Source organism: Kogia breviceps, chromosome 12 (genome assembly GCF_026419965.1).
Source record: "Kogia breviceps isolate mKogBre1 chromosome 12, mKogBre1 haplotype 1, whole genome shotgun sequence".
Lineage (NCBI taxonomy): Eukaryota > Metazoa > Chordata > Mammalia > Artiodactyla > Physeteridae > Kogia > Kogia breviceps.
Window position 1 is genome coordinate 37,856,546 of NC_081321.1, and position 17,014 is coordinate 37,873,559.

Below are 17,014 nucleotides of genomic sequence, written 5' to 3' on the forward strand. Positions count from 1 at the left end.
CTCTAGAGCCCGCAAGCCACAACTACTGAGCCCACATGCCACAACAACTGAAGCCCACGTGCCTAGAGTCTATGCTCCGCAACAAGAGAAGCCACCGCAATGAGAGGCCCACGCACCGCAAGGAAGAGTAGCCCCCGCTCACTGCAACCAGAGAAAGCCCACGTGCAGCAATGAAGACCCAACACAGCCAAAAATAAATAAATAAATAAAATTTAAAGAAAAAAAGAAAACCATTTGGTTGAGCCTAGGTACTACCTAAGTTTTTACAGCAATACTGTATGTTAATATATCACTAAATATATAATTATATATGATATACATAATTATATACAAACCTACATATTTTATGATTCTGTTCATTTACCTTAAGAATTATCACATAGTCTTCCTTTCAGTAACTATTCACTAAGACTTAAAATGTCTTAATATAGTTAATACAATTAATACAAAGACTTTAAAAAGCAGAATTTTTCAAAATGTTGGCAGAAAGCATATCACTTCAATCAGTATTTCCACAAAACATTTTAAAGGTGGTGCTTTACTTTAAAATAAATAGTTTTGCTGGATGCTAAAGTAGGAATTTAATTAAGAAATTTACCTCTTCAGGAACACCATTCTGTCTTCTAAGTTCCATATCCTTTTGTTTAATATCTTTTTCCCAGTTTTCTAAATCCCTCATAAAGTCTTGTAACTCTTCTGCATTTTGTTTCACTTGTAGTTGTAATTCAATTGCTTTACTTGCTGAAGTCATTGTGGCCTGCACAGTTTTTATCAACCAACCTCTGATAAGAATTAAATAGAATTACTTGGTTTATTTTTTTTGAAACCCAGCTAATTAATGATTTTTACCTCTTCATAAATAGCCAAGATACATGTAAGGAAAGGAACCTAAAGTGATGCAGAAGAAAGAAAACATCAGTATATTATGTTTAAAATGAGTCAATCAATGTTTGCTGAATAAACAAATGCAAAATAAACAGATAGGTTGGGCATCCATGCAATGTGAATGAAAGGCAACAGGGAGGAAATCACTGAAAATCAGCAAACAGCCTATGGTAGCAGATTGGCTGCTCATCTCTAGAGTTTATAAGTTTAGCCTAATTACCTCCTTTACTCTTTTTTTTTTTTCAACATTTATTGAACTTTGGCTCTGTGAAAGGCCCTGTATCAAGATTTAGGGATGCAAAAACAAGACAAGGTCCCTTCTCTAGTGGAGGAGAAAACAAAATAATAGAAGTACTGAGTAACAAAATATTATGCTAGGCAGGGTTTCTCAACCTTCGGACTACTGACATTTGGGGCCAGATAACTCTTTGTTGTAGGCTGGCTGTCCCGTGCATTGTAGGATGGCTAGCAGCATCCCTGGCCTCTACTCACTAGTTGCCAGTGTTACTCCTTTCCCTCTGGACTGTAACAACCAAAAATGACTCTGGACATTTTCAAATAACCCCTGGTTGAGAACCACTGTGCTAGAGGTACATGCAGATGCTATGGGGCTGACCACAAAGGACAGGTATAAATCAGACAGTAGGGTGGCAGGTTCAAGGAAAGAGTCCCCAGAGGTGCTGAAATTTAGCCCTGTTTCAAAAGGGGCCAGCCAGGGCTTCCCTGGTGGCGCAGTGGTTGAGAATCCGCCTGCCGATGCAGGGGACGCGGGTTCGTGCCCCGGTCCGGGAGGATCCCACATGCCGCGGAGCGGCTGGGCCCGTGAGCCATGGCCGCTGAGCCTGCGCGTCCGGAGCCTGCGCTCCGCAATGGGAGAGGCCACAACAGTGAGAGGCCCGCGTACCACAAAAAAAAAAAAAAAAAGGGGGGGCCAGCCAAGTGATTAATGTGGAAGAGTGGGCCAGGAGAATGAGGGACTGGGAGGGAGAATGACGGAAGAGAAGGCAAATATGGGACAGATCAGGAAATGCCAGGCCATGAGATCTGATCTACAGTCTGAAAGCTATGGGAAACATTAAGGTGGTTAAAATAAAAGGGACATGACGACTCATTAGACTGAGGAGTTGGTGAGCGCAGAAGGACTCAAAGTCTTAGATTTCTGGTTTGGGAGCCTGGTAAGATTAATGGTACCACTTTGAGTCAGGAATCACAATTTTTAAAGGAAAAGAGGTTTCAGGATTGCAGAACTAGTGTAAAGACAGTTTTTTTTCAGTTTGGGATAAGGTGAATTTGAGTTCTTATGGGACATCAGGACATAGCCAGTATGTAGTTACAGAGGGCTAGAAATATAAATGTGGGTGTCACTAGCATAAAAGTAGAAGCTACAATCATGAAATTTGGATATGTTTAATCACTGTGACAATGGGGGGGGGGTCACTGGGGGAAACCTGAAGAACACATATCTAGGGAACAAACCAGGGAAGAAATGCCAACACAGTAAAAATCAGGCAGTGGCATCTAGAGAGCTGGGAGGAAAACTTTGGAGTCACAGAAGAGAACTTTCAGGGGTTCGAGAAGACGGAAAGTAAGCAGTGTCAAAGGCCACAGAAGTCACATGGAGGAAATAAAGTGCATTATATTTAGTCATATAAAGATTATTTAGTTTTAATGGGATTTTTTTAAGGACAGAAATAAAATGAGCTGAGTAAATGAGATTATATGGGGATTAGCATAATTTTGCCTTTCATAACCTAAAATTGCCCACGAGTATGGGAGGGAATTGAGGAACAAGATAAAAGAAGATAATAGGAAAGGGGATGCGTGATGGGGCAAGGTCCCCAAAAAGGTGAGAGGGAATTCAAAGCTTAAGTGTGTATGGGGGGGACAGGGGGGCGGGGGTTGGTTAGGATGGGAGAGATAGAAGAGATTAGAAAAGGGATTCGTTTAGGAGGAGGAACAGATGTTTGCAACCGCATATAGGTCTTCTGACCCCCCGGCCTTGCGTCAGAAAGTAAACTAAACTTAAGCTTCTTTGAGGCAGTGCCCATGTTTGATCACATACGTATATCTCATTAAAAAACAAAGCTAGTACAATGTTTGGCCGAAGGACTCAAAAATGTGAATAAAAGCGCAGCAAGCCACTGAGATATGGGGGAGGGGGAAGAAACCTTTTCCATTTCACCTATCACCTCTGCTTCCACGGAACCTGCGTCCAGGCAGGCAACCAGAAACTTCCAGCGCCTGGGGTATCACTTTCATACCCAATATCCGGGCGAGCATTGCACACCCACGCCGAAAGGGGGCGGACCCCACCGAGGTCTCCTGGAGAGGGTGGATCGGCGGTCCTGACCACCGCAAATCGCCTAATAATCCGGGCAGCCGGGGTGGAGAAACCGACAGCAAGGCTGTCCGTCCAGGCCCGGGCTGTTCGGGGCGAGCCCCTCCCGGAACGCGCTCCCCGGTGCGCCTCTACCCTGGACACCACCGCGCCGCCCCAACGCCGCGCCCTGCCGCCCGCCCTTGCCCTCTCCGCCTCACCCGGGACCCACAGCCGCACCCCCTCCTCCCGCAGGACGACCCCAAAAGCCTCCTCGCTGCTGAAGCCGGTGATAACCGCAAAGCCCGCTCACCTTAACACGCCGTTACCGTCCTCACTGCCGCAGCTTCCCGCCCGCGGAGACTCACGCCGGGCCCCGCCTTCCTGGGCTTTCCCACAAGTCCCCGCGTGCCCTCGCCCCGCCCCCTGGAGCCGGGACGGAGCGTGCGCAGAAGGTCAGATACACTGTGCCCTCTTCGGGGTAGAACCATCCTAGAACGTTGACAGGTTTGTTAAAGCAAAATGTGCTGCTTTGCCTGCTTCCCGTATGACCAAACTTCACACTAGGTAATCCAAAAACTGCAGGACCATCCTAACTTGTTCTGATTCCCCAAATAGTAACGCCTTGAATTGTTCCTTGGATTCCCCTCAGTTTTAATATTTGCCTTGCTGTGTGTAATGGTATTTTACAACCTTTGTATGATAATCATGTGAGAAAGTTACTGTTTGTCTACCATAAACAGGCTATGTAAACTAGTAACTCTAGCAATTTTTGTAGTAGTTTTTTTTTCTTTTAAGTTCTTATATTCGGCAGACCAGTTTTTCAGTCTGCCTACCTTGCACCTTTGCAAGTAAACTCTTTCCTTTTCTAAATGTATCTATCTCTGAGTCTTTCTTGGATGTGTGTCGGTATTAAGGTCTGTCTTTAGATTTCCCTGGCCACAAAGAAAAAAGAATATGAAGCTTTTAATGTTTTGTGCTTCTGCTTCCTGTATGAGTGAACTTTCTCCCATTTTTCATAGCAACTCTAAAACTGTAAAACAAAAGTAATTTTAAAAGCCCACAAAACAAACAGAAACAAACAAACCTTTCCATTTGAAATAGCTCTATTGTCTTAAACATTAGACCAAAAATTGAGATTAGTGGCTCTCAAGCTTGGCTGAACTTTGAAATCACCTTGGGAGTGTGGGGAAAAAATACTGATTTCTGGGACCTCTCCCCAGAGATAGTGATTGAATTAGCACAGCCTGGGCATCCTGATTTTTTTTAAAGCACAAGATATAGCCGTGCAGTTGAGGCTGGGACCCACTAATCCAGGTAAGGATCAGTGGAAAACCACCCTGGGGACCTTCCTTACGAAGTCATCAGCACATCTTTCCCACTGTATAATTATTTGGTATCTTTGTATTTTAAACTCATAGTAGTCAAATCATTAACTGTCACCAAGGTGGACAGAAAATTGACTTTTAAGGGGTTTTTTATGTGTGTTTTTAAATTAATCTAATAATAAATAATTTTAAAATAGATATTGATTTATAGATTTTTTTTTTTTTTTTTTTTTTGTGGTACGCAGGCCTCTCACTGTTGTGGCCTCTCCCGTTGCAGAACACAGGCTCTGGACGCGCAGGCTCAGCAGCCATGGCTCACGGGCCCAGCCGCTCTGCGGCATGTGGGATCTTCCCAGACCGGGGCACGAACCCGTGTCCCCTACATCGGCAGGCGGATTGTCAACCACTGCGCCACCAGGGAAGCACTATAGATGTTCTTAACAAAAGCAACTCTGCTGGGGTTTTTATGGATTTTGTTTTGTTTTTGTTTTTTGGCCACAAAGAAAAAAGAATATGTTTCTGGATCTTAGTTCCCTGACTGGGGGTGGAACCTGTGCCCCCTGCAGTGGACTGCAGAGTCTTAACCACTGGACCACCAGGGAAGTCCCAAAGCAACTCTGCCTTTAAAAATTAATTCTGGCAGAGTCAACTGAGATGAGAGAGAAGGGGGCCAGCTGGCTGTTCTAGTAAAACCTCATAAACCCTCTCACATCTTTCTCTCTCTCTCTCTCTCTCTCTCTCTCTCTCTCTCTCTCTCTCTCTCTCTCTCTTTCTCTCTCTCTTCACATAATAATCAGTTGTGGCTTGGTGAGTACAAAATCAAAGTGAGAGGAATTAGTCAGATGGTCTTGATGGACACCATCACCTAATCCTGAGGCTCCCACTGTTCTACAAAAAACTATGCCTGTAATGGCAGCCTTCCCTCTTCAAGAGAGGTTGAGGGTTTTTTACTATTGGCAGTCATGTGCTCATCTAAAAACAAGAATTCAATAAATAAGGAAGGAGAGGAAGGGAGCAGATACTGAGGGGCAACCAGTAACCTCTATCAAAGGCCTTAATAAGTGTTTGTCAAAAGAATAGTGAATGAATGAGTCGATACTGCTAGAAATCCAGGCTCACTATAACCTGAGGAAAAAGGTTGAATTCTGAAATGCTGATTCTTCCACTTAGTGAAAATGTAATCTGAATGTAATCTGTACACTGAGGCTTAATGTAAATTAAAATTAAAATGGAGAAGATAAAAATACCTACTGGGGGCTTCCCTGGTGGCGCAGTGGTTGAGAGTCCGCCTGCCGATGCAGGGGACGCAGGTTCGTGCCCCGGTCCGGGAAGATCCCACATGCCGCAGACCGGCTGGGCCCATGAGCCATGGCCGCTGAGCCTGCGCGTTCGGAGCCTGTGCTCCGCAACGCGAGAGGCCACGACAGTGAGAGGCCCGCGTACCGAAAAAAAAAAAAAAAAAAAAACCTACTGGAGTAAGAAAATGTATGTAGACGGCCTACTTAGCACAGCTTGGGACATGGTAGCAGCTCAACAAATGTTATTTCCTGTGTCTCCCTCCCATAAAGGTAAGGTCCAGACCCGGGGATTTAATAACTCTCTCCCACATCTCTCCCTGTCTCCCACTTGACTATCGGGAAGACCTCTGAAGACGTCTCTAAGGAACACACGTACTGGGCACCAGGAGATAAAGGTTAAGGTTGATAGCAGGGAAGGTAAACTGCCTCTCCTAATGCAAAATGAAATCTGTATAATAAGGAAGACAAGTAAGAATTATTATAAGAAAGAAGCATGTTATTTTATATTCCTTATCTCACAACACTGGTATTATTAACCCCATTTTACTGATGAGGACACTGACCTAAATAATTAAGAAATTTGCCCATACAGCCAGCAAATGACAGAGCCTGGTGAGGTACCTGGGCAGTGTGCCTTCAGAGCTGGCACCTGTGACTGCCTGTTCTACTACCCCCTGTCTTGCTCCTTTGACTGTGACCTCCCTTGAGGAAGGGTAAGAGTAGGCCCTATTTCTTAAATCTGCACTCTGTAACTTACCTGAGGCACTCCTCCATAGCTGGCATTTTCCTAGCATCTGTGGCCTAAATAATCTGTTTACAGGTGAGAAGTCTCCTTGTATCTCTCTGGCACTCCTCCTCCCTCAGTTTGGCCAACCTCTGCAACCACAGAAGCTGCATCCAGAGGCATCCTTATGTTCCCTGTGTATGTGGTCAAGGGGGCTGGTTATCGAGGCTAGGGACCACCAGTCTCCATGTATCCCCTCAGAGTCTATGTGCAATGCTCCTTCCATTCTTTTTTTTTTAAGACTTTATTTTCTGAGAGCAGTTTGGGTTTACAATAAACTTAAGATAAGGGTACAGAGATTTCCCATACACCCCCTACCCCAAAATATACATAGCCCTCCCCCCTTTATCAACATCACTTGCCAGAATGGTACATTTTTTACCAAGTATGAACCTACATTGACACATCGTAGTCACCCAGAATCCATAATTTAACTAAGGGTTCACACTTGGTGTTGTACAGTGGATTTGGACAAATGACTAATGGCTATATACCTATCATTATAATACCATACAGAGTATTTCCACTGCCCTAAAAATCCTCTGTGCTCTGCATATTCATCTCTCCCCCTCCACGCTCACCCCCAGCAGTGATTATTCTTACTGTCTCCATAGATTTGCCCTTTCCACAATGTCAAATAGTTGAAATTATATGGTATGAAGCCTTCTCAGTTTGGCTTTTTTCACTTAGTAATATGAGCTTCAGATTCCTCCATGTCTTTACATGGCTTGATAGCCCATTTCTTTTTAGCTCTGAATTATATTCCATTGTTGGCTGTACCACAGTTTATCCACGCACCTGCCGAAGGACACCTTGGTTGCTTCCAAGTTTGAGCCATTATGAATGAAACTGCTAAAAACATCCATTTGTAGAGTTTTGTGTGGACAGAAGTTTTCAGTTCCTTTGGGAGTGTAATTATGAAGGAGTGCCATTGCTGGATCATATGGTAAGAAGATGCTTAGTTTTGTTACAAAATCAAACTGTCTTCCAGAGTGGCTATACCGGTTTGCATTTCCACCATCGATGTCTGAGAGATTCTGTTACTCCATATCCTCACCAGCATTTGGTGTTGTCAGTGTTCCAGATTTTGGCCATTCTAACAGGTGTGTAACGGTGTCATCTCCCTGATGATATATGAGGTGGAGCATCTTTTCATATGCTTAGTTGCCATCCCTATATCTTCTTTGGTCTGTTGATGGTTGATGTCTGTTCAGGCCCCATTCTTTAATTGGTTGTTTACTTTTTGTAGTTTCAAGCATTCTTTTTATATTTTGGATAACAGTCTTTATCAAATATTTTTGCAAATATTTTCTCCCCATTTGTGGCTTGTCTGCTAATTCCCTTGATATTGTCTTTCCCAGAGCAGAATTTTTTTTAATTGAAGTATAGTTGATTTACAATGTTTCAGGTGTACAGCAAAGTGATTCAGTTATATATATAATTGGGAGCAGTACTTGTTGGAATTAATCGTTTGGTTTTTTTCTGGAAGGAGCTCATAATAGAGGACTCCCTTCCAATTCCACCATATACACAGCATCACCTTCTTTGGATGAAGATTGGCCTTTGGTGTGGTTGGTGATGGTTCATTTCACTTGCCCCACGATCTCTTCCATTACACATTATCATACAGTATCCACTTTTCATCGCCCACACAATTTGTTTTAAAAATGGAACATTTCCGTTATATTTAAGTAGAGAATCGCATGCGGAAATATGGTCAAGGAGGTATTTTTCGCTTAACTTACATGGAACCCAAACATCAAAGCTATGAATATAACCAAGCTGGTGCAAATGATTTTCAACGCTTGATTTGCGTAGAGTATGTCGACTGTCTCCCATGTGGTATAGCCACGTTGATTGTTCTCAATTAATGTCTCAATTTGATCGCTATCAACGTCAACTGGTCTAGCCGACAGTGGAGCACCATACAGCAAGAAATCTACAGCATGAAACTTTGCAAGCCACTTTCAGCACGTTCAATCAGTCACAGCACCTTCTCCATATACTGCACAAATGTTTTTTGCTTTCAGTTGCGTTTTTACCTTTCTTGAAATAATAAAGCATAATGTGCTGAAAATGTTGCTATTTTTCTTCCAACTTGAGTATTAAAATGGCTACACAAAAATTCACCAATTTTGATAAGTTTTTTTTTTTTTTTTTTTTTTTTTTTTTGTGGTATGCGGGCCTCACTGTTGTGGCCTCTCCCTTGCGGAGCACAGGCTCCGGACGCGCAGGCTCAGCGGCCATGGCTCACGGGCCCAGCCGCTCCGCGGCATGTGGGATCTTCCCAGACCGGGGCACGAACCCGTGTCCCCTGCATCGGCAGGCGGATTCTCAACCACTGCGCCACCAGGGAAGCCCGATAAGTTTTTTCTTAATGCATGCTGATATGCTGTCACAATACAATATAAAAAAATTGTTTCAAATGAAGTTAAAGACAAGCACTACTAGAGCCATCGTACAGAAAAAAATCAAACAAACTCTTCGGCCAACCCGGTAGTTCCCTGTGCTATACAATACGTTCTTGTTTATCTGTTTTATATATAGTAGTGTGTATCTGTTAAACCCAAACTCCTAATTTATCCCTCCCCATTCTTCACCCTTTGGTGTCTGTGAGTCTATTTCTGTTTTGTAAGTACGTTCATTTGTATCATTTTTTTAGATTTCACATTTAAGTGATATCATATGACATTTGTCTTTATCTGTCTGACTTACTTCACTTAGTATGATAATCTCTAGGTCCATCCATGTTGCAAATGACATTATTTTGTTCCTTTTTATGGCTAAGTGATATTCCATTGTGTGTGTGTGTGTGTGTGTGTGTGTGTGTGTATCACATCTTCTTTACCCATTCATCTGTTGATGGACATTTAGGTTGCTTCCATGGCTTGGCTATTGTAAATAGTGCTGCTGTGAACATTGGGGTGCATCTTTTCAAATTCGAGTTTTCATCTTTTCCGGATATATGCCCAGGAGTAGGAGTGCTGGATCATATGGTAACTCTGTTTTTAGTTATTTAAGGAAACTCTGTACTGTTTTCCATAGTGGCTACACCACTTTGCATTCCCACAAACAGTGTAGGAGTGTTCCCTACTGTCTGTTTAGGTCTTCTACACATTTTCTGATTCTGTTGTTTGTTTGTTTGTTTTATATTGAGCTGTATAAGCTGTTTGTATATTTTGGAAATTAATCTCTCGTTGGTTGCATCATTTGCAAATATTTTCTCCCATTCTGTGTGTTGTCTTTTTGTTTTGTTTATGGTTTCCTTTGCTATGCAAAAGCTTTTAAGTTTAATTAGGTCCCATTTGTTTATTTTTGCTTTTGTTTCCATTACTCTAGGAGTCGGATCCATAAAACTATTCCTGCAATTTATGTCAAAGAGTGTTCTGCCTATGTTTTCCTCTAGGAGTTTTATAGTATCCGGTCTTACATTTAGGTCTGTAATCCATTTTGAGTTTATTTTTGTATATGCTGTTAGAGAATGTTCTAATTTCATTCTTTTACATGTAGCTGTCCAGTTTTCCCAGCACCACTTATCGAAGAGACTGTCCTTTCTCCATTGTATATTCTTGCCTCCTTTGTCATAGATTAATTGACCATAAGTGCATACGTTTATTTCTGGGCTTTCTATCCTTTACCATTGATCTATGTGTCTGTTTTTGTACCAGTACCATACTGGGGGTTTTTGTGTGTGTGTTTTTTTCTTTTTGGCTGCACCACACAGCATGCAGGATCTTAGTTTCCTGACCAGGGATCAAACCCATGCCCCCTGCAATGGAAGCGTGGAGTCTTAACCTCTGGACTGCCAGGGAAGTCGAGTACCATACTGTTTTGATTACTATACCTTGTAGTATAGTATGACGTCAGGAAGCTTGTTTCCTCTAGCTCAATTCATCTTTTTCCAGATTGTTTTAGCTATTTGGGATCTTTTGTCTTTCCATACAAATTTTAAAATTTTTTGTTCCAGTTCTGTGAAAATTGCCGTTGGTAATTTGAGAGGGATGTCATTGTATCTGTAGATTGCCTTGGGTGGTATGGCCATTTTAACAGTAGTGATTCTTCCAATCCAAGAACACGGCATATCTTTCCATCTGTTTGTGTCATCTTCAGTTTCTTTCATCAGTGTCCTATAGTTTTCAGCATACAAGTATTTTGCCTCCTTAGGTTGGTTTATTCCTAGGTATTTTATTCTTTTTGATGTTATGGTAAATGGGATTGTTTCCTTAATTTCTCTTTCTGATTGTTGTGTTACTGTATAGAAATGCAAGAGATTTCTGTGTTATAATTTTATAACCTGCAACTTTACTGAATTCATTGATGAGCTCTAGTAGTTTTCTGGTGACATCTTTAGGATTTTCTAAATATAGTATCATGTCATCTGCAAACAGTGACAGTTTTACTTCTTCCTTTCCAATTTGGATTCCTTTTATTTCTTTTTCTACTCTGATTGCTGTGGCTAGGACTTCCACTACTATATTAAATAAAAGTGACCAGAGTGGGCATTCTTGACTTGTTCCTGATCTTAGAGGGAATGCTTTTAGTTTTTCACCACTGAGTATGATGTTAGCTATGGGTTTGTCATAGATGGCCTTTATTATGTTGAGATACATTCCCTCTATGCCCACTTTCTGGAGATTTTTGATCATAAATGGATATTGAATTTTATCAAAAGCTTTCTCTGCATCTACTGAGATGATCATATGGTTTTTATTCTAGCAGAAGTTTTTAGTGTTAATGAAGTATAGGTTATCAATTTTTTCTTTCACGGATTTTGCCTTTGATGTTATACCTAAAAAAGCATTACCAGGGACTTCCCTGGTGGCACAGTGGTTAAGAATCCACCTGCCAATGCAGGGGACACAGGTTTGATCACTGGTCTGGGAAGATCCCACAGGTCGCGGAGCAACTAAGCCTGTGTGCCACAACTGCTGAGCCTGCACTCTAGAGCCTGTGAGCCGCAACTACGGAGCCCATGCACCGCAACTGCAGAAGCCCTTGTGCTCTAAGGCCCACGTGCCACAACTACTGAGCCCGTGTGCTGCAAGTGCTGAAGCCCACGTGCCTAAAGCCCGTGCTCCATAACAAGAGAAGCCACCACAGTGAGAAGCCCTTGCACTGCAACAAAGAGTAGTCCCCGCTCGCCGCAGCTAGAGAAAGCCCACGCGCAGCAACAAAGACCCAACGCAGCCAAAAAATAAATAAATATTTTAAAAAATAAAAAATATATAAAAAGGCATTACAGACCCCAAGTCATGTAGGTTTTTTTCTTATGTTATCTTCTAGGAGTTTTATAGCTTTGTGTTTTCCATTTAGGTCTATGATACATTTTAAGTTAATTTTAGTGAAGGATATAAGGTCTGTGTTTAGATTTTTTTACATGTGAATGTCCAGTTGGTCTAACATCATTGACAGGTTGAAAAGATTGAAAAATTGAAAAGATTATCTTAGCTCCGTTGTACTGCCTTGGCTCCTTTGTCAAAGATTGTTGACTATATTTAGGGGTGTCTATTTCTGGGCTCTCTATTCTATTCCATTGATCTACTTGTCTGTTCTTTCACCAACACCACACTGTCTTGATTACATAGCTTTAGCATAAGTCTTAAAGTTGGGTAATATAGTCCTCCTTTATTCTTCTTCAATATTTTATTGGCTCTTCTAGGTCTTTTGCCATGCCATACACACTTTAGAATTAGCGTGTTGATATCCACAAAATAACTTGCTGGAATTTTGATTGGGATTTCACTGAATATGTAGATCAAGTTGGGAAGAACTGACACCTTCAGTATTGAGTCCTCCAATCCATGAACATGAAATATCTTTCTATTTATTTCATTATTCTTAGACTTTGTTCATCAGGGTTTTGTAGTTTTCCTCATATAGATCTTGTCTATATTTTTTTAGATTTATACATACATATTTCATTTTTGAGGGGCTAATGTAAATGGTATTATGTTTTTAATGTCAAATTCCACTTGTTCATTGTGGTATATAGAAAAGCAATTGACTTCAGTATATTAACCTTGTATCTTGCAATCTTACTATAATTGCTTGTTAGTTCCAGGAGTTTTTTCATTGATTCTTTCAGATTTTCTACATAGATGATCATGTTATTTGTGAATAAAGACAGTTTTATGTCTTCCTTCCCAGTCTGTATATCTTTTATTTCCTTTTCTTGCATTACGGTATTAGCAAGGACTTGGGGTACAATGTTGAAAAAGAATTGTGAAACGGATCATCTTTGCGTTGTACCTGATCTTAGCAGGAACGTTTGAGTTTCTCACTATTAAGTGTGATGTTAGCTCTAGGTTATTTTGTAGATAGTCTTTATCAAGTTGAGAAATTTCCCATCTATTCCTAATTTACTGAGAGTTTTTATCATGAATGGGTGTTAAATTTTGTCATAGGCTTTTTCTACTGATGTGATCATGTGATTTTTCTTTTTTAGACTGTTGTACTGGATTACGTTAATTGATTTTTGAATGTTTAACCAGCCTTGCAGACCTGGAATCAGTCCCACTTGGTCGGTGGTGTATAATTCTTTTTATATTGTTTTGGAGTCAATTTGCTAATTGTGGTCTGAAAACAGACATTGTATGGTTTCTATTCTTTTAAATTTGTTAAAGCATGTTTTATGGCCCAGAATGTGGTCCATCTTGGTGGATGATCTATATGAACTTGAGAAAAATGTGTATGCTGTGTTGTTGGATGAAGTAATCTATAGATGTCAATTATATTCAGTTGATCAATGTTGTTGTCGAGTTCAACTATGTCCTTACTGATTTTTTACTGCCGGATCTGTCCATTTTTGAGAGAAGGATATTGAAATATCCAACAATGATAATAGATTCATCTATTTCTCCTTTCAGTTCTATCAGTTTTTGCCTCATGTAGTTAATGCTCTGTTGTTAGGTGTATACAGTTTAGAATTGTTATGTCTTCTTGGAGAATTGACTCCTTTATCGTTATGCAATGCCCTTCTTTATCTGCAGTAACTTTGCTTGCTCTGAAGTTGGCTGTGTCAGAAATTCACATAGCTACTCCTGCTTCCTTTTGATTAGTATTAGCATGGTATATTTTTCTCTATCCATTTCCTTTTAATCTGTACATGTCTTTATATTTAAAGTGGGTTTCTTGTAGACAATGTATAGTTGGGTCTTGTTTTTTGATTCACCCTGACAATCTCTGTCTTTTTATTTTTTTTTTGGCTGCATTTGGTCTTCGTTGCTGCACGTGGGCTTCCTCTAGTTGCAGTGAACAGGGGCTACTCTTTGTTGCCGTGCGTGGGCTTCTCATTGCGGTGGCTTCTCCTGTTGCAGAGCACAGGCTCTAGGCACATGGGCTTCAGTAGTTGTGGCACTCGGGCTCAGTAATTGTGGCTCACGAGCTCTAGAGCACAGGCTCAGTAGTTGTGGCGCACTGGCTTAGTTGCTCTGTGGCATGTGGATCTTCCCAGACCAGGGCTTGAACCAGTGTCTCCTGTATTGGCAGGCGTATTCTTAACCACTGTGCCACCAGGGAATCCCGATCAGTTATACATCTTTTTAACTTTTTTTTTAGTGATTGCCATAGAGTTTGCAATATACATTTGCAACTAATCCATGTCCACTTTCAAATAACACTGTGCCACTTCATGGACAGTGTGAGTACTTTATAATAAAATAATCCTAATTCTTTCCTCTTTTCCCTTGTACCTGTCATTCATTTCAGATAGATAGATAGATATGTGTGTATGTGTATATACACACACACACACACACACACACACACACACTTATATCTAATCAAATACACTATTACTATCTTTTTTTTTTTTTTTTTTTTTTTAAGTACATGGGCCTCTCACTGTTGTGGCCTCTTCCGTTGCGCAGCACAGGCTCCGGACGCACAGGCTCAGCGGCCATGGCTCATGGGCCCACCCGCTCCGCGGCATGTGGGATCTTCCCAGACCGGGGCACGAACCTGCGTCCCCTGCATCGGCAGGCGGACTCTCAACCACTGTGCCACCAGGGAAGCCCTACTATTATTATCTTGAACAAACTGTTATCTGTTAGATTTAGAATCAGAAAAATAAAAGTTTTATTTTATCTTCACTTATTCCTTCTTTGACACTCTTCCTTTCTTTACATAGATCCGAGTTTCTGACCTATATTATTTTCCTTCTCTCTAAAGAACTTCTATTAACATTTCTTGCAAGGCAAGTATACTGACAACAAGTTCCCTCGGTTTCTATTTATTTGAGAAAGTCTTTATTTCTCCTTCACTTCTTTTGAAGGATATTTTGCAAGGTACAGAATTCTAGGCTGGTGGCATTTTTCTCTCAGCACATTAAATGTTTCATAGCACTCTCTTCTTGCTTGCATGGTTTCTGAGAAGTCAGATGTAATTCTTATCTTTGTTGCTCTATAGATACAGTGTTTTTTCCTCTGACTTCTTTTAACATTTTCATCTTTGATATTCTGTAATGTGAAAGTGATAAGCCAATGTATAGTTTTTTGGTTGGATTTATTCTGCTTGGTGTTCTCTGAGCTTCCTGGATATGTGGTTTGACATCTGACATTAATCTGGGGAAATTCTCAGTCATTATTGCTTCAAATATCTCTTCTGGGGACTTCCCTGGTGGCACAGTGGTTAAGAATCCGACTGCCAATGCAAGGACACAGGTTCGAGCCCTGGTCCAGGAAGATCCCACATGCCATGGAGCAACTAAGCCCATGCATCACAACTGCTGAGCCTGCACTCTAGGGCCCGCATGCCACAACTACTGAGCCCATGTGCCACAACTACTGAAGCCCACACACCTAGAGCCTGCACTCTGCAACAAGAGAAGCCACCGCAATGAGAAGCCTGCGTACTGCCACAGAGTGGCCCCCGCTCACCACAACTAGAGAAAGCCCGCGCCCAGCAATGAAAACCCAACGCGGCCAAAGTTAATTAATTAATTAGTTAATTAATTAATTGATTTTTTTAAAAAAGAATCCACCTGCCAATGTAGGGGACATGGGTTCAAGCCCTGGTCTGGGAAGATCCCATATGCCGCAGAGCAACTAAGCCTGTGCACCACAACTACTGAAGCCCGCGTGCCTAGAGCCCGTGCTCCTCAACAAGAGAAGCCACTGCAAGGAGACGCCCGTGCACCGTGACAAAGAGTAGCCCCCGCTCAACGCAACTAGAGAAAGCGCGCGCGCAGCAACGAAGACCCAATGCAGCCATAAATAAGTAAATAAAATAAATGTCCTACTAAAAGATAATATTAAAAATATATGTATCTCTTCTGTTCCTTTTGCTCCTTCTCCTGGTATTCCCATTATGTATATGTTATACCTTTTGTTGTTGTCCCACAGTACTTGGAATGTTCTGTTTTTCTTAGTCTTTGTTCTCTTTGCCTTTTGGTTTTTCAGGATTCTATCGAACTATCCTCAAGTACAGAGATTCTTTCCTCAGCAGTCCAGTCTACTAATAAGCCCGTCAAAGGTATTCTTCATTTCTATTACAGTGTTTTTTATCTCTAGCATTTCTTTGTGATTGTTGTATGATCAGGCCACCCAAGATGGCTGTTCTCTTGCTCTCTGTACATCCCTGTTCAGCCAGTCCCTGCCTTACCTACATCCTACTCACATGACTGGCCTTCCCTCTTAATCATATAGCCTAATCAGTAAATGTCTGCCACTTGCCCCAGGTTCCAGCTAGTGATTGTTCTAACCTTTAGATCACAGTGTCTCCACTATGATAGTTTCACCATCATACTAGTGTTGCCAGCATAGGGGGCGATGAGGGGTGTGCTGAGGTCAATTCCCTCAATCACCGGTAACCTCCCTCTCCTCTACCCACCCACCCCCATGGTAGTGAATACTGCTGTCTGCCACCTGCTGCACAGAGCGGGGTGTTGCTCCAGGACGTTGCTTCAGACAAGTAAGATCCCCCTATCCACTAAGCCATTGATGTCTCTGTCCTTGATTCTGGGCTCTTTCCTCAGCCTTCAGGCTGGGCAAGTACAGGGCTTGTAGGCCTGCCGGGTGCAGCCCAATAATTGTTTCTTAGAGCATCCATCTCTTTGCTTACATTGCCCATCTGTTCTTGCATGCTATGTACTTTATCCCTTAAAGCCCTTAGCATATGAATCGTAGTTGCTTTAAATCCCTAGTATAATTACAACATTCCTGCCATGTCTGGTTCTCATTATTTGCTCTATCTGTTCAAATTGTGTTTTTTGCCTTTCAGTATGCAAGCAGATAGGGTAGGGAGTCCCCAGAGAAAGAGAACCAGGCATGGCTTTCTTGACAGAAGAGAAGCCATTTGGGGCCTAAGCCGTTCTGTAATCCTAAGCCTGGCCACAGTGCTTGCCTTTGAACAGGTCTGAGTATTTAATGATCTTAAGGGAACAAAAGAATGCAGAAACAAAGGA

At 41.8% G+C, this 17,014-nt stretch overlaps 2 protein-coding genes across 3 annotated transcripts in view; one reads left to right on the top strand and one right to left on the bottom strand.

The window, feature by feature from the left end:
• The window catches only part of RPAP3 (RNA polymerase II associated protein 3), a 35,256-nt gene extending 31,639 nt beyond the window's left edge, over positions 1-3,617 (bottom strand). The window contains exons 1-2 of one of the 2 annotated variants that reach the window (XM_059082753.2): positions 3,516-3,617; positions 599-782 (exon numbers count right to left, since the gene is read on the bottom strand). In XM_059082753.2, coding sequence (XP_058938736.1) covers positions 599-751 — 153 coding nt within the window. In that variant the 5' untranslated portion in view covers positions 752-782; positions 3,516-3,617. The remainder of the gene's footprint in view (positions 1-598; positions 783-3,515) is intronic. The other variant, XM_067009163.1, reaches the window with a different exon arrangement.
• PFKM (phosphofructokinase, muscle) overlaps positions 1-17,014 on the top strand; it is a 478,771-nt gene that overhangs the window by 36,286 nt on the left and 425,471 nt on the right. The window lies entirely within an intron of this gene.